Source organism: Drosophila arizonae, chromosome 4, assembly GCF_054131065.1.
Source record: "Drosophila arizonae isolate 15081-1271.41 chromosome 4, UAZ_ARI_1.0, whole genome shotgun sequence".
Lineage (NCBI taxonomy): Eukaryota > Metazoa > Arthropoda > Insecta > Diptera > Drosophilidae > Drosophila > Drosophila arizonae.
This window is the reverse complement of record NC_142924.1, coordinates 6,354,855-6,379,775: the sequence shown is the minus strand read 5'-3', so window position 1 is coordinate 6,379,775 and position 24,921 is coordinate 6,354,855. Positions and strand designations below refer to the sequence as shown.

General features: G+C 41.2%; 3 protein-coding genes across 4 annotated transcripts in view; 1 reads left to right on the top strand and 2 right to left on the bottom strand.

Annotated features, from left to right (window-relative positions):
• Positions 1 to 563: 563 nt before the first annotated feature.
• The window catches only part of LOC108614409 (uncharacterized), a 36,000-nt gene continuing 11,642 nt past the window's right edge, over positions 564 to 24,921 (bottom strand). For both annotated transcript variants that reach the window (XM_089466375.1, XM_089466376.1), the window contains exons 2-9: positions 13,328 to 13,878; positions 13,140 to 13,247; positions 9,479 to 9,557; positions 6,542 to 7,578; positions 3,229 to 3,360; positions 2,338 to 2,933; positions 2,083 to 2,271; positions 564 to 1,567 (exon numbers count right to left, since the gene is read on the bottom strand). In XM_089466375.1, coding sequence (XP_089322501.1) covers positions 1,481 to 1,567; positions 2,083 to 2,271; positions 2,338 to 2,933; positions 3,229 to 3,360; positions 6,542 to 7,578; positions 9,479 to 9,557; positions 13,140 to 13,247; positions 13,328 to 13,472 — 2,373 coding nt within the window. In that variant the 5' untranslated portion in view covers positions 13,473 to 13,878 and the 3' untranslated portion in view covers positions 564 to 1,480. The remainder of the gene's footprint in view (positions 1,568 to 2,082; positions 2,272 to 2,337; positions 2,934 to 3,228; positions 3,361 to 6,541; positions 7,579 to 9,478; positions 9,558 to 13,139; positions 13,248 to 13,327; positions 13,879 to 24,921) is intronic.
• Positions 4,341 to 6,498, bottom strand: LOC149269046 (uncharacterized). Its single transcript, XM_089466377.1, has one exon. The coding sequence runs from the start codon at positions 5,900 to 5,902 to the stop codon at positions 4,406 to 4,408; it is 1,497 nt and encodes a 498-aa protein (XP_089322503.1). The 5' UTR covers positions 5,903 to 6,498; the 3' UTR covers positions 4,341 to 4,405.
• Positions 20,683 to 22,666, top strand: Rac2 (Rac family small GTPase Rac2). Its single transcript, XM_018008528.2, has one exon. It carries the CDS (start codon positions 21,055 to 21,057, stop codon positions 21,631 to 21,633), a length of 579 nt encoding a protein of 192 aa, XP_017864017.1. The 5' UTR covers positions 20,683 to 21,054; the 3' UTR covers positions 21,634 to 22,666.

The following is a 24,921-nucleotide window of genomic DNA, read 5'->3' as shown; positions in this document are numbered from 1 at the left end:
GTTGTCCTGCGGCAAGGACACGCGGCGCAACGCAACGCAACGTAACACAACACGTTGCGAGCCATTTTAATAAAGTTAACTGCATTTTCAGCATTGTGTGCCCAAAAGTTTGTCAAGCAGCAGAGCAAGGGGGGGTGGGGGTGGGGGGCACTACCTCGCCTCACCTTTTGTTGGCGCTTTTCATTAACGTGCACTTTGCTTTCAACAATGTTTGCAGTGTCCTTGTTGTGCCTGTCTTGTTTGCGTCGTGTGTTGCAGTTGATCATCATTTATTTTAATGAGCTTTGCCAAAATAGAATTTCAAATGCGTTAGGCGAACTTTCACTTGGTCCCCAGAGAAGTTGAAGTAATTTAAATTAAATAAAAACTAAATTATAAACATACAAATAAATATTCTTGGTATATTTTCTTTTAATAATATTCATTTATTAAATACATTTCTTTTTGGTTTTGTTATGGCCTGTTTACATGTTTAGCTGGAGGACATTGAATTGAATGTTGTTACTGTTAACAATAAGTTTCTTTTTTTTTTTCATATATATATATAAACTATTTACACAGCAGCTACATTCGATATAGTACACATGTGTGTATTTTAATATTAAATATTAATTCAATTATGTAAGTTTTAAGCCTTATTATTTTTGCTGGGAACATTTGCAAAGGTTCTCGTTTTTCTCTTGTTTATGAAACACCTGTTGTTTTTTTTTTTTTTTCACTATGCTACATTTGATACACATGGTACGTATTTTGAATAATAATATTGGTTGGCTTGTTAAGTATAGATATATGTACGTATGCAATAAATATTAGTGTAATTATGTTTTCATATATAAAATATAAGTTTTGGGTTGTTTCTGTCAGCTAATTATAATTGAGTAATTACGGTTCCTTTAACTGTTATCGGTTATCGGTGATCGGTTATCTTTTATCTATATACAAAGCTCTCTTTTAAGGACTGTTTTTTGCTATTTGACCTTTTTTACGATTTTCTTTTACCTATATGTTCTCATATGCAGTTTTGAAACCCAAAAATATGCTAAGCAAAACAAAATACAGACACGATAAGCGATATATATATCTTTATATTTATAGTACATATATTATTTAATTAGTTATATTTGTTATAGCTACTGTAATACCTAGTTGCCTAGTTAAAATGATATGTTTGTTGTAATTTACGTTCATTTCGTTTTTAACTTTATATATTTATTTATTTATTTATTCTGTTTTAACTTTGTTCAGTTTAAGTCTCTAGTACAAAAATACTGAATAAATTGCACTTGCATCGCACTCACGATTACATTTCCCATTACACACAAGCCAAAAGCCAGTCGAGTATTTTTAATACTCCTCAAACACTCCTCTCTTCCTTCCCACACTACTTAAAACATTCTTAATAGCTAAATTATCTGCATTAAACGTTTCCCTTGCCACGCTTTTGATTCTGCTTTAGTCCAGTTGATTGCCGAGATTCGACTTATTGCGGAGCCAGCGCCAAGCTGAGCCCGTTCGACATCAGGCTCAAAGCGTTCGCAGTGGGCGTGGCTGTAGCAGCAGCCGCCTCCTGGAAAGATAAAAAAATCAAATAAAATATGAAATGAAAAGTTAATTTGAAAAGATAATACTAGAAGATAAATATATTAAAAAGTCTCAGACTAGAAACAGTCCTGTTAATTTAGAGATTCAATTTGATTACAAAATTATCTTATGGTGGATAAAAATGATAGTAGACGACTAGGAACTGCCTTGTAGAAAGTTATAGTAGCAGCCTCCCTCCTGCTTATATAATAATTCAGATTATTAACGGAACTGTACTTAAGAGCTCTCCAATAATTTCTATGTTTATCGATATTATTCTAGCACAAACGGATGCACATATATATATTTTATATTATATTATATTTCTTGTATATAATTATATTTTATATGCTCAAAGGGAATGCCCTATATACTTTTATCACCCTAGCTAACATTATCTCTCAGATTCAGATCTAATAATTCGCCAGTCTTAATCGATAATTCGATTTTTCACATATGAAGTATATATTCATCTTTAATCTCAACCCAACCCATACTCACAATGCTCAGGGTGCGCACAATGCAGGCGCGCGTTGCCGGCGGCTCATCCGACTCCAGGCCGGGCGAGCTGCCGCGCGAGGACACGGAACCGTTAATCAGCTTGATATTCACATTGAGGTCATCCGAGTGATGGGTCTGCGAGCTGCTGGACAGCCGTCCGTCCAGCGACAGATCATCGCGCTGCTGATCCTGCAAAGAGAAAAGTGTTTTCTTGGCTACAGCAATTGTGGCAACAGTTGGTGGCAGCAGACGCACCTCCTTGGGACTGGCACAGAGGACGCTGTCCATGCAGTGGGTCTCCGTATCGCTGCCGCTGACGTGTCCATCGTTAGCGACCACAGCTGCGACGCCAGCAGCAGCAGCGGCAGCAGCAGCAGCATCGGCGTCAATGTCAGCATCAGCAGCAACATCCATGGCAGTGGCAGCAGCAATGTTGCTGCCGTTGTTGTTGTTGTTGTTGCTGTGGGCTATGGGTGAGCTGTGCCCATTGATGTTGTTGTTGATGTTTGTGTTGTTGTTGTTGTTATTGTTGCTAATTTTGTTATTGTTATTTGGCTCCATGTTAAGTGTTGCTGACGTTGGCATGTGCTTTGTTATGGCTGTTGTCTCATCATCGGCAACAACAGTTGCAGCTGCAGCTGCAGCAGCAGCAGCAGCATGTCCATTGGTCGCATCGCTGGCATTGCTGTTGTTGGGGCTGCGATTGCCGTTGGTCGAATTGGTGACCTCATCGCCCAGCTCGTAAATGTTAACCATGTGTGCGGCCTGTGCGTGGACCATCAAGTCCCAGGGATTGGCGAACGCATCCTTGCAAACGGCGCAAAGCAATTTGGCGCTCGTTGGCGGCGTCTCTATGTGTGCGTGAACGGATGAAACATGCAAGAATTAATTAGTTACTTAAGTTGGGTCTGGGCCGGGCTAAGTCGCATAAATAACTCAATTTTAAATGAAACGCCAGACAGATGTTGCTGACTCGCAACCAGCAGCGGCGCAAGCCTCTCCCACCCCTACGACGAAACCCACATGGCCATGGAGCACAAAATGTGTTTAACAATCATAAATTAATTGCCGACATAGCCGGCCCCGCCCCGCCACCCTTCATGCCAGCCCCTCTCAGTGTAAAGTGCAAAGAATCGTAAGACTTACTCGCTGCAAAGGCCACGTCCTGGCACTTGCATGTGAACCTCAGCTTGCAGTAACTTTTCTTGTGGTCCAATAACTCAGACAGCTCACTGAAGCATTCCCGGCAGTTGCCGCAGATTAATGTGTCCGGATTGCCTACAATAGAAAGAGAATATGCCCCATAAAATATGCACTTTAATGCAATTATTTACATGCGGCTGCTAAAAATAACAATGATGCAACTGACAGAGCTATAAGCAAAGTAATTATGACCAGGTCTGAGTGGTTGGAATATTTGTACAAATTGAACTGACGGAATATAGAAGAGAATGAGCTAATAATAGATTTGGTTGCTTGATTTGATATAGTATATTAAATGCTCAAAGTGCAGCTAAATTATTATTGATAGATTTAATACATTATAGACATCACTAAACTTGCTGTGAGGCAAAATAATTGTCTCCTAAATTTACAATGAGGTACAGTTATAATCTGCTTAACTTAGAGTAAGATATATGTGTACATGCTTAACATACAGTGAATTAAAATATATAATAGCACAGTTTAAAATGAGGGTATTTCGGAATTTACAATGAGGTTTACCGCCAATTCGCTAAACGCACAAAAGCCGTAGTACCTATCTGCTAAACTTACAATTTAGTGAAATATCTATCTGATTAGTTTCAAATGAAGTAGAGTATCTATCAGCTAATCTTACAGTGAGGCTAAAAATCTATCTGCTTTGTAGAATGGCTACCATGAAGTACCAGGCTCTTTTGGTACCTACATATATCTACAGAACAGATGTATAAGCTTACAGTGAGTTTAGTTATTTATCCGCTCTGCAAATGTTGTCATTTACATAAAACGCATGTTAAATCAAACATTGCTCGGCTTACAATAAAGCTAGCCATATATAATTTTAATGAATTTGTTGCTACCTAAAGTGAATTTTGATAGCACGTAACTGTCTATAGTTATATTTAGCTGCATAATCTAAGAAATTTATTTACCTGACTAACTTTATATCATTTAATTGAAGTTCTAATCTACTTTTACTTCCCAATTTCTAGTCTGCCCTTATCTCTCCCCAATTTCTTATCTTTCGCCAATTTCTTTCGTTGACTACTAATCTCTTTAAATTTCTTCATTTATAAAAATATATGTATATTTATGGCATATGAAAATTGAATAGAGTCTCTCAATGGGAGCCCTTTAGGGGCCACAGTTTGGTCTCCGCCTGCAGCACCTGCTTCCTATCGACAACGCCTCGTTGCTTGCGCGGCTTCTTTTTGGCCCAAATCTGATATTTTTTCGACTTCTTAACTTCTGGTTTCTTGTCTCTTTGCTGTCGCGTCGCCCTGTTCAGCCTCAGAGCATCCTTGCTGTGCATTTTTCGATATTGCAACCAGGTTGCAATGGCATCGATGCGCAGATTCGCTTTATCGCTCGGCGAAGCTCGATCGATGCGCTGCTTCGGCTCCTGCCAGACCTTTCTCAGATTTTGCGAAAGGCTGTTGCGTGGTTTCTTTGCTGGCTTGATGCAACATGGCTTCTTGGCCTTTTTGCTCTTGGTCGTCTGGGCGAACGGAAACTTGGTGGGAGCAGTTGACTGTGGCTTCGTTTGCTTCCCCGCTGCAGCTGTGGTCTTCGGCTGCGCCGTGGTCTTCGTTAGGTTTCTGTTGGGGTCCACGCGAATGGTCAACGACTCGACTTGCGGGGTTGTTGCTTTTCCGGCTTGCGTCGCGTTTGCTTGGGTGCACTGGGTGGGCTCCAGCGTCGTGTTGTCACATTTATCTTCGTCATCTTCCTCATCATCTTTAACATCCCTATCCGTTGTTGCGCATTCTTCGGAACATGTTTCCTCCTCTGCTCCGGCCGCCGGATCAGAAGGCGACAGTTGCGCCACATTCGAGCGCAGCGACTGCTGTTGCTGTGGCAACTGTTGTTGCGGCTGCTGCTGTTGCTGCCGGGTAAGGGAGTCAGCTAGCTGCTGCAGCAATTGCATTTTGGTGTCATAAGTTGACTCGGCGTCCGTTTGCGAATCCCGCACGGGCTGGTCCTGTATCTGCAACTGTAACTGTGGCTGATTGCCCGAAGTTAGCTCGAATTGCATTTTTACTGGCTCTAGCATTTGCTGCTGTTGCTGTTGCTGTTCCTGTCGCTGATATTGCTGTTGTTGCTGTTGCTGCTGTTGTTGTTGCTGCTGTTGTTGTAGCTGCTGCTGTGGTTGCTGCTGCTGCTGCTGTTGCTGAAGCTGTCCGGAAGCAACTTGCGCTGCCAGCTGCATTTCCCGCTGCTGCAGCTGAGTGTCCTGATGATGCAGATCGACCTCCAGCTGCTGCAGCTGCTGATGCAACTGATCTGGCGTCATCACATTCGGCGGTATGGCATTCATATCATGTCCCAAATTCAGATCAGAGATGACCTCACGAAAGCTCTGCTGTTGGTTGTTCGGCGTGAAGGGCGGTCGCAGCTGCACGTTGTTGGCCAAGAGCCGCTGCTTCAGGCTCAACACGCCGTTCAGGTAGCCCGTCGGCAATTTACGCGGCTGCTCGAGCACCGCCAGCGGATGGATTTGCGGCAAAGTCGACTGCAATGGGGCCGCTGCCGCGTCGGCTGCCACAACTCGAAGTAGGCTGGAGATGATGAGGACGAAGTGATATCTATGGGCGCCGAATCGCAGAGTTTCACACATTTCCCTGATTCAGAGACACGAGCGTCTCAATATCATCGGGCGGCATTTTTTTTTTTTTTTTTGACAAGCTAAGCTAAGCTAGAGCTGATTGAAAAATGTCTTATAAGAGATGCTAGGCTAGAAGATACGCTGTAAGCTGTTGCTTGGGTAAAAGCAGAGTGGTTCCCTAATATATTTCACATCTTTTGCATGACTTGAATATACCCTATACTATGGGTAAGCTAAACTTGTTGTACACGACTTATCGATACCCTTTTTTTTAAATACTTTTATATTTGCTTATTTATTAGTCTAACTTAAAATTGATAATCGGAGCTTAAGCTGACCCATTCAAAAATAATAAAAACAAAAACAGTTTTACATGAATGCAGGATATATTTGTTAGAGCTAAAGTTAGCCAAGCTCACTCATATCTCTTGTGTGTATTCATTTATATTTCATTGTTTACACTCATATTCCAATCACTTTTCCCATCTTACTCAGCAACTTCTAGACTTAATCTTGTTCATAGCTGTAGTTTATTTAAAGCTTAACAAGCAATTCTAACTTATTGTTAATCAATGCATAAATCTTAAATTGCCAATGCAAATGGCGAGCCGAAACACAAAAACAATGCAAACAAATCAAGTCAATACTCACTGTAGACTTTGAATGGTCCCCAGTGTTGATGCAAGCTTAATTGCTCCTGTGCATGTTGCTGCTGCTGCTGCTGCTGCTGGTGGTGCTGCTGCTGCTGTGGATGCTGATGTTGATGCTGTTGTAGATGCTGATGTTGTTGTTGTTGGTGTTGCTGGTGCTGATGCTGTTGTTGATGCTGTTGCTGCATCATTTGGCTGTGCAATTGTAGCGGCTGCGGTTGCTGTGGGGACAATGCCAAAGTCAATGGCTGCAGCAGGCAGCCCAATTGTTGTTGTTGTTGTTGCTGCTGTTGCTGCTGCTGTTGCTGTTGCTGGTGATGCGACGGCTGTTGGGAAAAGGCACCGTACTGCTCCACGAGCGCTGTTTGATTAGCAATTATTGCTGACTTTGCATTCTGTGGCGAAGTCGTTGACTGCCCGGCAATAACGCTCTTCAACTGGAAACCTGTGGCAGCGGCAACAAATTGCTGTTGCTGTTGTTGTTGCTGCTGCTGCTGTTGCTGTTGCTGCTGTTGTTGTTGTTGCTGTTGATGTTGCTGTTGCTGTGGGTCCTGTTTGTATTGTGACCAGTGCAGTGCACCGGGCGCTGCTGTTGTTGCTGCCGCCGCCGCTGCAGCTGTCGATAGCAAATTTTGCTGATGCAGCAGCAGTTGCTGCTGTGGCAACAAATTGGCCATCGCTGCCATGGCAACAGCAGCAACTTGCTGCTGATGATGATGATGATGTTGCTGCTGCTGTTGCTGCTGCTGCTGCTGCTGTTGCTGCTGCTGCACCTGCTGCTGCTGCTGCACCTGCTGCTGCTGCTGCTGTACCGCCTGCTGCTGGTGATGCACCGCGGCAGCTGCTGCTGCAGCGGCCACGGCTGCAGCGCTGTGATGATGCTGGCTGTGCTGCTGCTGCTGCTGCACGGCAGCCGTTAGGCCATTGTTGTTGGTCATCAAGCGCTTGCGCTTCTTGGCACGCACGCCGTTGACGTTGCCGCCGCCTCCGCCGCCGCGCAGCAGCGCCGACGAGCAATAGCTGTCATAGAAGTAGTCCCTGCAAGACACAAGTGACGAGAGTTGTGACAGCCTCATTAGTTGTGGCACTGTAATTGAAGTGTCTGCCCCAAAAATTAAAGAAGAAGAAGAAGAAGCAGAGTGAGTGTGAACAGGACGCCAACTGTTGCCCGTCTGCGCGCCTGTCTGGTTTGGCCTATCAGCCTGACCGCTAGTCAATATTTGCTTAGGTCTCATTCGGTGACCGTAACGTCGTTTCAATTGCCATTTGCCAATTATGTGCCACGCCCACCTACCCCGCACACACAGGTCCACACTGTGACTGATTGATACAATTTGCAGGCAGCTCTGCCGTTTGTGGTTCAATATTCGAACGGTTCTCATATCGCCCGTACGGCAAGGCGAGGGGGCGAGGGGGCGAAAACAATTGTGGCTTTTATGGTCAGTTTGTGTGCGGTCAATGGACTGAGCAGGAGGCATTTAAATGACAAACACGAGCCGCCTGCAACCACCTGAGTGAGGGGGACGAGCTGTTTGCGTTTTAATTACAATCAAGTCAACCTGTGTGCATGTGTGTGTGTGTATGTGTGTGTGGGTTGCCCTTTTAAAGCCCTAACGCACTTCCTTTTCGGCGTCATTAAGCTTAAATTAAATATTTCCACACGAGTAGCAAGTCGACATCGAGCCGAAAAAAAATCATATATAAATATATATATGTATATATATATATATACTTGTATATAAGTTGTATGTGTTGGCTCGCTGGCTCACTCGCTCAGTCATCATTAAGGCCGCGCCAGGGACAAACAAGTGCACATGTCAGCGCCAGGACTAACAGCCACAGAGCCACAGCCAGAGTCAGAGTCAGAGCCACAGCCAGAGCCATGGCCAGGATATTATAGCATACATTGCAGCTGTCACTCACAGGCAGTTCCCATTTTGTTTTTTTGTGTGTTTTTTATTTCACAGTTTCACATTTTCACAGTTTTCTATCTGTATGTGCGTGTGTGTGTGTGTGTGTGTGTGTGTGCAGCACTCGAAACACAACACACAACTGACCCAGACACAGGCGCAGACATCGAGCATCGAGACGTTGACTCAGACGGTAGACGGAGCAGGAGTTGGTGTCACAGAAACAAAAACCCACAAATGAGAACAATTGATTCTGACTGACTGCGCAATGCTCGCTCATGGTTAAAGTGCTGAAATATCAAGGTATGTGGATAAATGGACTTATCTATGAAGGAGCACAGCAGCTCTAACTGCATAACCTACGACCTTTCAACACCTTTTGATTATTTATTATAATGAACTAGATTGTGTTGTTATGATAAAACTGAGCTGTAGAGCCCTTATAGGTATGTAGTCAAAATATTAGATATCTAGACAAATCTATTCTTAAGTATGGATTTCCAGGTACAAATCTCATGTTGAATATGTTTAGCTTTCGCACAGTCAGATGACAAACAAACACCAGCCCAAACCACTCCTAAAACCAATACGCCCATCCTGCACACATCATGAGCGTGCACAAAAACTCTCTCGCATCGCGTTGACAGCCCCAAATATATTTTATGTGATGTGTGGCAGCAACAAAGGATACGAATACGAATACGAATAGGACTGCAAACACGTCCATGTCCATGTGCTGATGGATGGCGCCTTATTTATTTATTTATTTGTGCGACTATCGCACACCCCCACTCAAAAAAAAAAAAGAACATCCACACACTCACAAACACCCCCAAAAAAACAAAAGAAACTTTCAGCCTAGTCCCACGTTAAATGATATGTAAATAAACGCTTAATGAGCGTCACATGGCATTCAATTGAGCAAAGGAACTTGCATTTATTTAAATTAAAAATCTACTCTAGCATGAAATTGTATTTATAATTTTCTCTTTTGGTTATTTGTTTTCTGGTTCTTTTTTTTTACTCACCAATCGTTGCCCGTTTTGCTGACATTCTGACGCTTTCTGCCAATTTGATGCGCCTTCGGCTCGGCCACCATGTTGACATCTGCAAGAAGACGAAGTAGAATCACAAAATGAACAACAAATAAATAAATAACTTGCCAACCCATTATACCATAAGCCAAGCAACAATGCCAAATCGGCTTTCAGTTGTGAAAAAAAAAAAAAACAAAAGCAAAACAATTTCCAGTTGCCTTTGAAGTGCTAAGTAAAACGAAGACAATGGCATTTCGGGTTTCTATTATGTTTACATCGTCTGCTTTTGTTGTTGTTGCTGTTGTTTTTTCATTATGCAAATGTTCTAGCTCTAAGTGATTACAAAAAAACCTTTGCGAGGGGGGAAATGTGTGTGGGTGTGTATGTGCACTGCTGTCCAACTGCAGCGATTATAATTTAATCTGACTGGGCATCATTAATCTTAATATAACCAACAACAACAACAAAATATCATGCAAAATGAAGTTAACAGCGGACTAAGACAGGGACAGATTTTCATAAGAAAAAAAGTTTTAAAAAACCAAAACCGAATGCCCTACCAAAGAATAAAATGGGTTGGCTAAATGAATTACATATATTTTCTAAATATTTTTTTACAGCTTAGATCAAATACATTTATTTTAATATATTTTATATTTTCCTTCGTTGGTAATTGCAAAACTCTTAAAAATAATTTCTATTTATGTACTTTGGTGTAAATATTCAAATGAATTTATTTTTTATATTTATTTTAATTTTATATTATTTTATTTTTATTATTATATTTTAAGCTTAGGAACTGAACAAATATAATTTTCATATATGTTTAACAAATATATATTTTGTTATATGTTTTAAATCCTTTTCTGTATATTATGAAAAATGGAAGAAGAAATCTATTGCCTTGCTTTTCAAAAATCCCAGAATACAAATCACTAAATCAATACATGATCCACATACTAGTTTAGAGTTAGACATAAGTGAGCCTTAGAGTCTAACAAAAAAGCTCGGAAAAATTGAAGTAAATTATAGAGAAGTTTCGGTTAAAAATTTACAAATGTTACTTAGTTAAATTTGTCATCTTGTGCCAAGTTCTTCAAGCCAAACTTTCAAATTCAAATACCAAGAACTGATTCTGATATAAAACACCCACGCATCCCAGGCTCAACTAATTAATTAAGCACACATATGCGTGCATTAGAACAAGCCCAGCTCAAGGCTCCCATTCCATTTCATTACGCTCCCACAGACAACTTACTGCCTGACCCCGCCCCCACCCCCCGCCAGAGGAAAAGAGTTCATAAATATGCCTGACGCTCCTCAGAGCTCGCGCCTGTCGCAAACCTAAAGCTAAAGCCAAAATCGTGCCCGAATGCATTATACATTTCATTTTTCAATGAAAAGGGTGCGACGCGAAATGTTCGGCTGGGTTTTTTTTTCGTTCCACTCGGATTTGTTTTTTGGTAGGTTTTGTGGTTGGAGTCGTGGGGCGCGCGCTCGTTCATCATAATTCATGACAAAGTTTGAAGTGCAGGCCACCGCAGGGTGGCCCCCCAGAAAGAAGGAGCAAAGACAAGCCTCAAAGTGGGCGATAGACGGTGGGCGTTGGGTAGTGGGCGTGCTGTGAGGCAGTTGCTATAACTACAAATTACTGGACGTTGGGGCTGTGGCTGTGGCTGTGGCTGCTTTACATATTTTTTTGCTGCTCCCTTTTTTGTTGCTTTTGTTGCTTTTGTTTTTTTTTTTGCATTTGCTCAAGCATTTCTTCAGCTTGTCTGCTCGGCTGGCACTGCTGGCAGGCAATAATTAAGATTAAGGATAAAAGCATAAGAAGGATTTGAATAGGCATGGCCAGAGCGCTGCAAATCGGTTTAGCGCCCGTTGCCAGTAGCCAGCCGCCCCCTCACTCCACGCCCCCATTACACGAAAGTCAATGGCGCGTAGCACAGTGAAATATTACACTGTGCTTTTGCTACTATTCCCATTATTTCCATTACTTTTATTTAGCATTTTAAAGCCGGCTCTAATCAGCGCAGAATTAGCATTGCTATAGAGCATTTGCATAAGCGCAGCGCATCGCATCCAAATGCTTTTTCTGTGTGTGCGAGCTGTAGCTGTAAAAGTTTTTCATTGCTCGCCAACGGGGCGTATGAATATGACAGCATCCGCATACGCAGCGTTGTCAGCGCCGCGGCGTCTGCCTCGACTGACATTGCGCGCTAAGTGCATTAAGCTGTTTTCTTCACACGAGACACGCATGAAAGAATGCCAAGGATGCACTACTCTCCTCTGTCTCTCTCTCTCTCTCTCTCTCCCTCTCGCTCTCTGTCTGTTTGCCCTGTTGCATTGCAGCTGCGAGTGACGCGGCTGGAAATTTCATTAAGCGTTTAAATTAAATCGACAAACAGTCAGTTGTCAGGCAGTCAGTCAGGTAGACAGATACCTACACACACACACACACAGACACTCGGCACAACATTGAAATTTCATTAAAAGTATCGCAGGAGAATTTATGTTTGGCCGCACTTTAAGCCGCGGCCTGCAACGACTTCCGCTGCACAAAATACGCAGACAGCCTAAGATATGGCTGCTACACATGCCAGCACTGTAGCTACTCTACTCTACTCCCACTCCCACTCCCACTCCCCCTGCCCCATCACTCCCCAGCTGTTTCTTTTTTCGCGCGCTCTTGTTCGATTTTAGTGCTGCGCTTCCGGCAAACCGTGGGGCCATTAACCCGACGGGTCGACGAGTCGACGGGCCAACCGCATCGGACATGCAACTATGCGAGGGTTAAGGTCTGCCATGTCTATGCAAAACAAAACGCCCCGACGCAGACGGCCGCAGCAAGCCAGCAATTTACTAGCCAACCTCAGCTGAGCGATACCAAAGATAGAATATTTCAAGTTCCTTTGTGTGTGTGTGTGTGTGTAGAGGTTCTTTCGAATTATATAACACGTATAAGGGAACTTCAAGTTGGGTAAGGGAATCTACAACAGGGAAATATTGTAATCAAAAGGCAAAGGTTGTAGCTGGTGAAAACGAGTAAAAACTATGAGAGTTTTAATTCTAAGGCAATGTTTAGAACTCAATTTCTTGACATACGAATCTTAGGAGTAGAACTAGATTTAAGTATATAATAATTTTTAGCAATTTGTATGTAAAAACTGAAACTACCAAAATTTTTTTTAATCCCGTTACTGATCTATATCTGTTATGAAATCTAAGAGCTGTACCTAGACCAATTTGATGAGTAGAATAGTAGCTAGAACTTTTTCAAATCCTGGCTATATCAATTTAAGCTGTAGGCTCTATGAACAGAGAGATTCCTCATCATAGGAATTGGTAGAGTTAAATAGATATATCCAAAGATAATATTCTACCCATATACCCTTGAAATTTCCGGTGTCTAGCTTTTATGGCTAACGAGAGATCAGTCGACCCATCTCATCCTCTTATGAGTTCCTCTACGGCTAATTCTTTCCGTCTGTTTAGGATAGCAAAGGGTAACTCTGATAAAAATCAGTTCATTTTGAAATCTAGAAAAATGTAAGCAAATTTCCAGCTCTGATGATATCGTCAAGGCAAATGCCAAGGCATGTGCAATCATAAATAAACATGTTTATGTGTAGTACAAAGAAAGGCTACTCACCTAGGGTCTGGCTGAGCACCGTCTTGCCGTCCTCGCCGTGACAGGCGTTGCGGGCGTCGAAGGGATTGGTGAACTGCACAAAGGCGTAGCCCTTGTGCATCGAGATGCCTGCAGGTGGAGATAGAGACAGGTATAGGTGAGTGTGGGTGTATGTGTGGGTGTGGGTGTGGGTGTGGGCTGAGTCTCACCTGCCAAGCGGCCATAGATCTGAAACATGCGCTCCACATCCGTTTTGGAGCACTGAAATGTATTCAGATTGCCCACAAAGATGCGCGAGTTAACCGCCTGCGGATCCTGCGAGTTCGTCTGGTTGGACAGTTTTGACAGCTTCATTGTCGATGCCGTTGCCAGAGGCGCGGCAGCTGACGATGGCAAGGACACGGGCAATGGGCACGACAACGGCAACGGCAACGGCGCAGCCGCAGCGCACGTATGTCCAAAGTACAAGAAAGCAATTCTGGCGGCTGTTTCCAAAAAAACCAAATCAAAAACAACAACAACAATCTCTCTGGTCCTGTGTGTGCGAGGGCTGTTTGATGGCTTAGACTGCGCTTTGTTTACGTTGTTTTTGTTGTGTGCGGCTGCAGCTTATTGCATTTGGCCTTGGGTCGTGGGCAAAAAGGGATTTGCCGCCGTTGCTCTGCGTCTGGATTTGCTTTGGGCTTTCTTTCTTTTCTTTGTGCCTTTTCCGCAGCGATTTTTCACTTTTTAACGTCTGCCGCAGTTTTGTTTTTTAAATCTGTAAAAATAAGAGCAGCGAAAATGTTGACAATCGCACTGATTTTTTCTCTCAGTGTTGCTGTTGTTATTTGCCGCGGCTTAAATATCAATGGGATTCTGCATACACATACATATATGCATGCATATATGTATTCATTCAATGCCTGGCATATCGTTTGCCATCTGCGTGTTTATATTTCATTCATCCAGGGTTTGTGTTTTTGCCAATTTAATCTTATCGGCATGCAATTAAAATGCAAAAATACTGAAATTCCATTTTAATTGAAAGTCAAATTTACGATTTTTTCAAAAAGAAATCCAAAAGCTAACGGTATTGGGAGTTAGGTAATCGAAAATTGCAGAAATTGAGATCGAAACGAGGCAGAAAGGAATAAATTTGGGTGAAAATGATATTATCAAGAAACTTAATTGAATAGAATTGTCTAAGGAAATGAATCTATAAAACCATTCAGTCAATGAATAAATTAAGCAATGAATATCTGTGGCAATAGATAAGGCATCAAGAATCAATGAATTACTATAAAAATTAATAAATGAAACAATCACTGAATAAATAAGTTGATTCAATGAATCAATGAATCAATGAATCAATGTAGCAATGTACCAATGTATTACTGAATCAATGAATCTACGAATCAATGAATCAACGTAGCAATGAATCAATAAATATACATAATGACTGAAACAATGAATCAGATAACAAATCGAACTTTTCAATTCCTGGGAGAATGCGAATGAGTTTTCAAAGCCACCGAAAATAAAATGCATGGCAGATGCAGAGAAGCTAAGTCGATCTAGCCCTAGATCATCTTGCATATCATATCCCTCTCAAACTTGAAGTTATAGTTGTTAACTAAGTTTTTACTCGAATGCTAAATGCTTTGTTGTTGTTGTTGTGAAACGTTCATAAATTACAGTTAGCAAAAGCATTTAACTGCAAAAACAACTTATGTGCATAGCAAAGTGTGCGCCTTGCCAATATATGAGAGTGCATGCCAGTCAAGAAGAAGAAGAAGAAGCAGAAGAAGCACACAGCGCTGACTACACCCTCTTTAACACCTATCAGACTGCCCCTACTCCAACCTGCCCCCCTTACAGTTATTCCAGCGTGCTGGAGTGTTAGTCGCCATGGCCAAGTGATAAAAGTCTCTATGTGTGTGTGTGTGTGTGTGTGAGAGAGTGTGTCATATATATGAGTATGTCTGTGTGCGTTTGTATGTGTTTCATATTTATGTTCGTTTGCTTTTACTTGAAACATGTTTTGTGCGTGTTATTAAATTAAATAACTTTTAAATGGCTTACATACAAGCGACAGCACACTCAACAGCAACAACAACAACAACAGCAACAACAACAACAATGAAGGCGTGTAAAAGTGAAAAATTAAGCGTTTTTATTGCGCTTTTTGATGCTGATCCAAGTTGCTGCTGCTGCTGCTGCTACTGCTGCCAGTGGCAACATGTGTATAAAATGTACATGTGTGTATGTGTGTGTGTGTGTGAGTGCTTTTGCATAGCGCACACACAAAAGGCGTCTGCATGGAATAAAAATAACAACAAGCAGCAATAAAAATAAAATACTCTTGTAGCAGCAAATTGTTAATGTGATTTTTATGCAATAGCCGAGGGAAGCAACGTGTGTGTGCGTGTGTGACTGTGTGTGTGGGTGAGACTATATTTATTGCATATTTATGGGCGCAGCAGTTGTCTTTAATTGCACACAGGCTTGCACCTCAAGTCGCAGCTGATTAAAGACTTCGATGCCATCAACTATATTGAAAAGAGATAGGGAAAGAGAGAGACAGAGAAAGAGATATAGATACAGCTGCAGTCACAGATACAGATACTTTGACAGGCACAGCTATAGGCTGCATTGTGCGCCAGTTATGAGTGAAAGGCGCTTTATTTATTATAATGGCCTGCCTCGCCACTCCACTGGCTGTCTGCCTGCCTTTCTATTCACTCTGTTATCCTGTGCATTGTCCTTGCAAATGAAGGATTGTCGCCGCTGGCGTTGGGTTTTTGTTTTTGCTGCTTTTTTTAGCTTTTTGCATAACAGCTCGCAGCTTGCTTGCTGCATTGTTGCAGCCACCACCATCACATGCCACATGCCACACGCCACATGCCAAATCCAAAAGCCGTATTGAATAACCGTTGAATATGCAACACTTTTGTGGCCTACTTTTTTACTGACACCCTCACTCACTCACTCACTCACTCACTCACTCGCTCACTCGCTCCCTCCCTCCCTCTCTCTCTCGTTTACTGACTTTTTTAATGAACGCGCTGCCTTAATTAAAGTCAACAACAACAACAGCAACAGCTGACAAATTTAAATTGCATAAACAAAAAACGACAACAACAACAGCTACCACGCCCCCTTTTCAGAGTGCTCAGCAAGTGCCTGGCAAGTGCTTAGTTAACTCGTCTTAATTATAATTAACTGCACTGCTGAGCGCTGCACTCAAAAAAATATATATATGTGTGTGCGTGTGTGTGCATGTCAAATGTGTGTAGGTGTGTTAGTGTGTGTTAACATCTCGTCTTTTGGCCCAGCAGCCTGGCAAGTTCAGCCACAAGAAATTGTTCAGGAAATTGCCGTAATTCTTTGCTCCCACAACTTCTACCTCTCTATCGCTCTCACTCTCCCTCTCTCTCTCTCTCTCTCCCTCTCTCTCTGGCTTCCTTTCACTGTTTAGGCTGGCTGTTCACTTCTTTTTCCAGCTGCCTGACTGCTAAAGTAAATTAAGATGCTGAGCGTAAAGTAAAAAGTCGTCGCGGCTAAACTTGAAAAACGCCAATTCAACAGCTCAACTCGCACATGTGCTTTGTAATTGAGTGTGAACGGAGCTTGGGGCATATGCGACTGTTGTATGCTCTTTAAATAATATAAAATATATAAAATGTTCAAATAATAGAAAACAATAAAAATAAACATATATATTTATAAAAATTCTCTAAATATTAAAAATAAATAAATAAAATAATACAAAAAAAAAATATTCTAATTTTCTAATCTAATAAATTAAAATACAGAAAAATTAATAAAATTTCTATTCGGTATAATATGAAGTTACTAATTTTAACTAGTTTTTTAATATGTTCTGAAAAACAAACGCAATTCACTTAATACTTGAATAATACACAAATATATAATGAGGTAATATTCCAATACTAAATCTTTATAAATTTATATTTACTTATATTTTAGATATTAGCTGGTGAATAAAACCCATCTAAACAAACTGCTGAACTCCTAAACGAGGAGCGTATCAAATGCAGTTCGACGTGAAGCAGCGCAATTACCGAGAGCTGGCAATATCCTTGGCAAGGATGCCTAATGTGCCGCATTGTCTGCGGCTTAAAGTTGCCGACAGCTTGGCGGGACTGTACCTTTAAGTACATCATTTAAAGCAATTTCTTGTTTTTATTGACTTTGTTCGCTGTGCTAAATAATGCAACAGGCCATTAAATGGAAAAGTAGCTGTTGAATAGCCAGCCAGTCAGCTCTGTTTCTCTGGTCTCTGTGCTGGATTATCGTGCGATCAAATGTCAAAGGACACATTTCGTCCTGTTGCTATTTACTGCCCACAAATATGGGCGGCACATATCACATTCTTTTTTTTTTTTTTTTTTTTGTCTGCTCTTCTTTTTTTTACCATATGTATGTTTAACTTTTCATTTCAAATTGCTTGAGGGCTGCTTTTTTACCATCGCCCACTCCCCTCTCTAATAGACGACATAGAATTGAATAGATGCTGGAACCATTCAAAGCCAAAAAGTCAACAAAGCGTGGCTCGTGCTAGAATAGAGCGACAAATAACCCCAATTGAAGGGAGGCTGCCACAAAATGATGATGAAGGCATGTGTGTGTGTGGGAGTATCTATGTGTCTGTGTGCGTGTGTGTGTGTGTGTGTGTATTGACAGGCCGACTTCAACAACTTTATTCATAAGCAGCGCAGACAGACAAACGTGACCCCAAGCAAACCAAACAAATGCGGGCTAAACTATGCTGCCTGCCAAACAGCTCTCTACATATCTATATAGAATATCTGAAGTGCATGTATATATGTATGTATGTATGTGTGAGTATATGGTCAACAGTCAGAGCCGTCTAGCACGTCTGCGGGCGATAACTCAGTTCAGTTTATGGCCAGCGCCTCAGCGTATGCAACATAGTTTAAAAATAAAAAACAAAAATGCTGCGACGTTGTCGATAAGCAGGAAACGTGTCAGAGATTGTACTCGTTTGTTGTTGTTGTTGTTGTTGTTGTTGTTGTTGTTGTCGCTGTTCGCTTATGCTGTTAATTTATTGTAATGCGCAAAGCAATTTGCACGGAGCGAGAGAGGGAGAGGAAGAAAAAAAATATATGTATTAAGTGCCAACTATTTGCATAAATAACAAGAAATTAATAACAAACACACGGCGCCATGGCAGCAGCCGCATAAAAGTTAATAATTGCTGCATGTCAACAGTGGGCGGCAGCGGAAAGGGGAGGCGTGGCCAGCACACATACGCGCACACATATGGAATACAAATGAAAAATATATCCACATATATATACATACGAATGTAGTTACAGAAATAATAAAAGTGCCAGCAAGCCGAGCGAAATGACACTTTATCACTTGACAGTAAATGCGTTTTATTGCGCTACTCATTAAACAAAATTTAATTTACAAACTGAATTGAGGATTGAGCATTGAACAAGTGTTGAACAAATTTAAGTTCCAAAAGTTCATCTTGAATATGGCAGAAAAGAACTGAAAAGTTTGCCATTGAAAATTGCCTATCGATAATGCTAAAAGTCATTCAGTGTTGTAAAATGTGCCTAAAGTCTCTTCAGCTCTTTCCACCTCACGCAACCAACTTCACTTTTGAATGCAAAGCTCTTAACTCATCGTCTGAATCATATTTGCAGCCAACTTCAAGTCGATATACTCACATGCATGACAGTGCAGTCAAAAATGATAGGTAAGCCTTAACAATTTAATATAGGCTGCATTTAAGGAGATTACATGTTTGGGAACACATGTGAATGCGAAAGCGAATGCGAATACGGATGCTCGCATTACCGTTAGCTCGGATTTCATTTCATTTCATTCAGTTGTTCACACACTCACACACACACACCCAGTCACATATGCATCACAGTTAAAGTGTTAAATTTATTGTTGGTCTGCAGTCATGCGGCTTATATTTGTTTTTCGCTTGGGCTCTGCAGCGACAGTGAAGGCAACGGTTCACATTGCGGTTCTTTAGCTGCGCATTCATTCATTATGTATGTATGTGTGTGTGTGTGTGTGTGTGGCAATAAAAATGGCGTTTGTTTTGCATTTCTCTTTCTCTGTTGCTCTTTTAGCTCGCAACAACAATTATGAATAACTCCCACTGTTCGTTAATGGTGCCAACTGCTGTGGCAAATTGTGGGCGTGGCGTGCTGTTGCACTCATATTGACGGTGAAATATATATGTTTGTATATACATACATATATCACTTTGCCAATTATGGAGGCGGACAACTGCGACAGTAATCAAATAATTGTCACATACATACATACATACATATATATCACTCGACTTTAATTTTTACAGTTGCAAAAGATGATTATGCATAAATAAATATGTATGTATGTAAGTGCATACATATATTACATAAAAAGTATTCTGAAAATGATATCTCAGTTAAACAAAATATAAAATCATATTTTATTTATGCCTATTTATTCATGACTCCACATTCTCCTGTTATGCAACCATATTTATATTTATAAAAGAAATAAATCAAACTATCGATCAACCACAATATTTCTTTTTTTTTCTTTTGTACTTAAACAATTACATAATTTAATTTTTTTTAATAATAATTTCATTATTCACTTAAAGTATTTATGTAAATTTCATTTATAAACAAGCAATTTGTAGAGCCTATTTAATTATCCAATTAAAGAAATTAAGTTGAAAAATTGTGAAAATATTTCACGATTGGTTGAAGTTCAAATTGAAAATGAAATTGAAAATGAAAATGCGCTGCTTTAACAATTTTTCCCGAGTGGGTGGATGGGCGGCTGGCGAGGGCAGGCGTGGTCAGTGCTGCGGAAACATGCACGAACAAGCGCTTTGCGTTTTGCATTTTTGGCTATCGCGGATGCGAATGCGGATTTTGGTTTTGGTTTGTTGTTGGGTTTGTTCGATTTAGGTTTTTGGTTGCGGTGTCGATTGTGTCGATATATTGTGCAAACGCATGCATTTTTGCGGTCCATTAAAACAGTCATCGACAACAACAGCAACAGCAACAGTAGCAGCAAAGCAACAACAATAACAATACACACAAGAAAAATTCATGGAAAGCGAACGCACAAATTTAGAAGAAAATTCACATCAAATAAGACCAAAGCAAGGTCAAGTGAACGCGCTGAGCGACTAACGCGCTGCCTCTCACTCTCTTTAAATTGCTCTCTGTTCATTCATTGCTTACTCACTGCTCTCCGTACTCCGCTCTCTTTGAAACGTCATGAACAACAACTGATGAGTCACACGCAGCGTGTGAGCACTTGACACACTGTGTTCGACGCCACTGTTTGTCTGTCTTGCTGTTGCTGCTTTGTGTGTGGGAGCGTGCGCGGCATACTTTGCCCAAGCAGGTAAACACAAAGGCGCGCGACAGAGACAGCTAGTGTGTTTGAGTGCAGCTGTTAGGCCAGAGCCAGAGTCAGCAACAAAAACAACAACGATAGCAATACAATTTATTTTCTGTTTTATGCTCTCTGACGCTCTGACGCTCAACGCTGGCTGGATCGTTTTGCTCGCTCAGTGACTGCGTCTATTTCACAGCGTTTGGGTGTGTTTTTATTTAGCTGCTCGTACGAAATTTCTCCATGCGGACAATTTAATTTTGCCAACAAGTGAACCGAAAAAAGGGCAGAACTACAGCAAAAAACTAATCGAATAGATTAACTGCACATGCAAATACATATACACAGCTGCGCGTGTGGGTTCGTCTACGTGTTTTTGTGTATATCTGTGCTCGTGCGTGAGCAAAAAGTAGATACGCGAGTTGTATAATCGCCAAAACTTGTTGAATTATTCGCTGCCTCCCTCGCACTGCTGTGTGAGTGCAAAGATACATAAAGAAACTAAAGCAACAACAACAGCAACAACTGAGACGACGTCATGCAGGCAATCAAATGTGTTGTTGTTGGCGACGGCGCCGTGGGCAAGACCTGCCTGCTGATCAGCTATACAACGAACGCCTTCCCCGGCGAATATATACCGACTGTATTCGATAACTACTCAGCGAATGTGATGGTCGATGCGAAGCCGATTAATCTCGGTCTATGGGATACGGCCGGACAGGAGGATTACGATAGGCTGCGACCTTTGTCCTATCCGCAGACGGATGTATTTCTCATTTGCTTCTCGCTGGTGAATCCCGCCTCCTTTGAGAACGTACGCGCCAAATGGTTTCCCGAGGTGCGCCACCATTGCAACAATGTTCCAATTATACTCGTCGGCACGAAGCTCGATCTGCGCGACGATAAGCAGACAATTGAGAAACTAAAAGATAAGAAGCTAACGCCCATCACCTACCCACAGGGCTTGGCCATGGCCAAGGAAATAGCGGCGGTCAAATATTTAGAGTGCTCTGCCTTAACGCAAAAGGGTCTGAAAACGGTATTCGATGAGGCCATACGCTCCGTTCTATGCCCACCCATACGCAATACACGCAAACGCAAGTGCCTAATTCTCTAAATGGGTCGAGGGAAAATGGGAGGGGAAACAAAAAGAAGTAGAAAAAAAAACAGAAAGTGCAACGAGCTAAGTAAAAGAGAGCGAACAAAGCTTGCAAAAGAAAAAAAATGATTCGCTTTAGTAACAGTAGCAATTACAGTTACATATATATAAATACGTATATGGCTGCGTGTGTGTGTGTGCGTGTGAGTAGGAGGCGACCCATTGATTGTCACGCACGAGAGCAAAGTATTCATATTTGTTGGTGTTGTTCTAGTTGTATCTGTGCGTGAGTGTGTGGGGGGCCATAGTTGACAAACATAAACAGCATATGTATGTGTGTGTAGGCACATGTGTCTAAACACAACGAAGTTCAGCAACAAATTTGTATGACAAATGCGTTTAGAATTTCCTCGGAAATTCGAATACAAATAAAAAGCTATAATTAATTGTAAATAAATCTAGATGATTTGAAGCGCAAACCAATGCGTAATGATAACGGCTTCTAGACTACTCGCTTATCAAAACGAACAAATTTTTGTTGCACATGCCTATAAATAAACACAGTAAAAATTAAAAACCGAACCACAACGAATTTGGCCCCTTTTCACACGAGCAACAATTGATACATTTCTTTATAAAAATTAAACTTAATTATTAAACGTAATTTATAATTATTGTGCTTCCAAATGTGTGCAATAAACAATAAAAATAATATTAATAATTCAATTGTTATATGTAATGCTTTTTGTACGCATTTTTTCATTAAATAATTTATTTAATTTTGCAATTAATGTACACTAAATATATATACATGCATGTATAGTAAACAGACTTCACACAGAGATACATATATGTATATACATGCATATATATTTATAGATATGACAGCGTTAAGGAAATGCAAAAAAAACTTTTGCCAAACTGTGCTTCTTTTTTATTACCACAATTTATTTATATTAACACATAATTTACTGTTACAAAAGTAAAACAAATAAATAAAAAGATATAAAAAATTTGTAAATAAAAGAAACAAATGTTTTGTGATTATGGATATTACATATATGTATATATGTATATAGCTCAACTATTTGTTGCATACTTTTGGGCGGAACCAAAAAAATAATAATCATAGGCTGTTATCTTAACTGTTTTGTTGTTGTTGATTACCAACTGTATTTCTGATATTGATAACAACTTCCGTTAGGCGAACGGATGTGCAAATCATATACAATATGAATAAGTCACATAATGAGCTTTACGTCTGATTGATGGGGGGTCGGGGTTGGGGGCTTATATTGGGTGTTGATTGGCTGGCAAGAAGAAGCTTCGCCTGTTGCTCGTTAGTGACCAGAGCACCGTGTGAATTTGACAAATAATTACGCAAAAGGCAAACCGCTGTGCGGCTGCCAAAGACAGCGATACCAACACCGCCCACCTGGCCACGCCCACACGCCGGCAATTCAATGCCAGTGACAGATTGGGGTGGGGGCAGTTGATGGATTGGCTTGGATGTACCTCGTGTTGTGTCTGCGGCGCGACAAATCGCATAATTGACCCAAATATTCAAGCATCAACAACTCAAAGCCCCCAACTGACAAAGGGGTGTGCGTGTGCTGTGTGTGTGTGTGTGTATGCGTAGCAGACTCACAACAACATCAATTGTAGCAGGCATCACTTTTTTATTTCACATTTTTAGTTGATTTAATTAGCGGAACAAGCACAAATATATACAATGTATACATATATTTATATATATTCATATATATGTCGCTTTAGGCATAGTACAAGTGCGACATGCACCTTTGGCAGCTGTAATAAAAATGCCGTTAAATTGTGTTTTGCCGCTGACAGGCGTGGAATTTACAGCAATTATTTCTTCGCCTCTGTGTCTTTGGCAGGCAACTTATTCAACTGCTACAGTCTCTATAAAGCTAGCGAGAGGAGCAAGGGAAAGTATTATTTTTGATATGCATATATATACAATATGGTCTCAAGTATATTGTATATCTATTTAATAATATCTAATTTCTATGGCCCATGCGGGCATCTTTGTCCTCCTCTCCTGATGTCAAGATTCTTAACGCAAATTCAGGTAAGGCCTTCACCTTCATCTCTTGGCCTGCATTAAATGTAATTCTAATTGGTAATTGAATTTTGCTAAAATGCTACGAACGTTTGGCAAGTCTCTGGTGTAAACTTGGTCGGGAAAAGTGGTCAAATTGCAAACGCATGCAAATGCATTGACAAGCGACGCATAATTATGCAAGCTGCCAGCAATTTATGCAACGTGCCCAAAATGAAAATGAAAAGGCTGTCAAAAGTGCCAATTGGCAATTGGGCAATGGGCAACGGGCAATGGAAAAATGGACAAATGGACAAATGGCAATTGGCAATTGGTGTCCTCGTTGCATTGGCAGGACATGTTGTGAGGCACGAATTAATGGCCGCTGCTTTGATTCATTTTTACAATTTGGCTAAATCAATTACGAAAATTCCCAGCAACAACAAGAACAGCAGCCGTAGCAGCAGTATTTTCCAGCTGCACGCAAATTGTTGCGAGAAAATGTAATATGAAAATTTCCCTGTGTGAGTGTGTGTGTGTGTGTGTGGAAAGCAATTTTCATGGCATTTTCATGGCGCACGGCCACAAATTTGCTGCAAAATGCCAATAAAATACGCTCGAGCGCAAAAATTCCATCTGAAGAAGGCAAAAAAAAAGTGGGTATAAAAAAAATAAAAATAAAGGAATAAAATGAGTAGAAAAAAAGCTCTAAAAATATTTCACACTTCCGCCGTGGAGCAGAGACAAAGAGACCACCTGAGCGGCAAGCGTCAACAGGATATGACAAGGTTGCCCCACGGTCGTTGGCCCCAACTTCACCACTCGCACCTCTGCTCTTAGCATATTTTCAACGGGCCACTTCCTGCCACATCGCCTTCAACAAATTATGATGATGCGGCTTGTGGCAGCCCAAAATGCCAAACATCCCGGCGCACGAATATGTTTATGCGTTGCCCCAGTCCTCCAACATAAAACAGACGCCGGCCTCAGCTGCTATACTCTAACAGCGAATGGGTTAGCATAGAATTCTCAAGCAGTTGACGATGAATCTGATTGGAAGTACGCAAATATGTTAGGCTTTGAGATGGACAAAGGCTAAGCCAGGCATAGGTTAAGCCAGCGATCTGGCAACGCCACTTGTTAAGTTATGGGTGAGTGAAATTGCTAAAGTCTCGCCTTGGCTTTGTATTGAATCTTCTTCTGTTTCTATTGATGCTTAACCATCGTTAAGCATCGACGACATT

Bases quoted from the DNA above. Each gene is read 5' to 3' on its own strand.
- LOC149269046 (XM_089466377.1), bottom strand. From the start codon at position 5,902: ATGTGTGAAACTCTGCGATTCGGCGCCCATAGATATCACTTCGTCCTC.
- Rac2 (XM_018008528.2), top strand. From the start codon at position 21,055: ATGCAGGCAATCAAATGTGTTGTTGTTGGCGACGGCGCCGTGGGCAAG.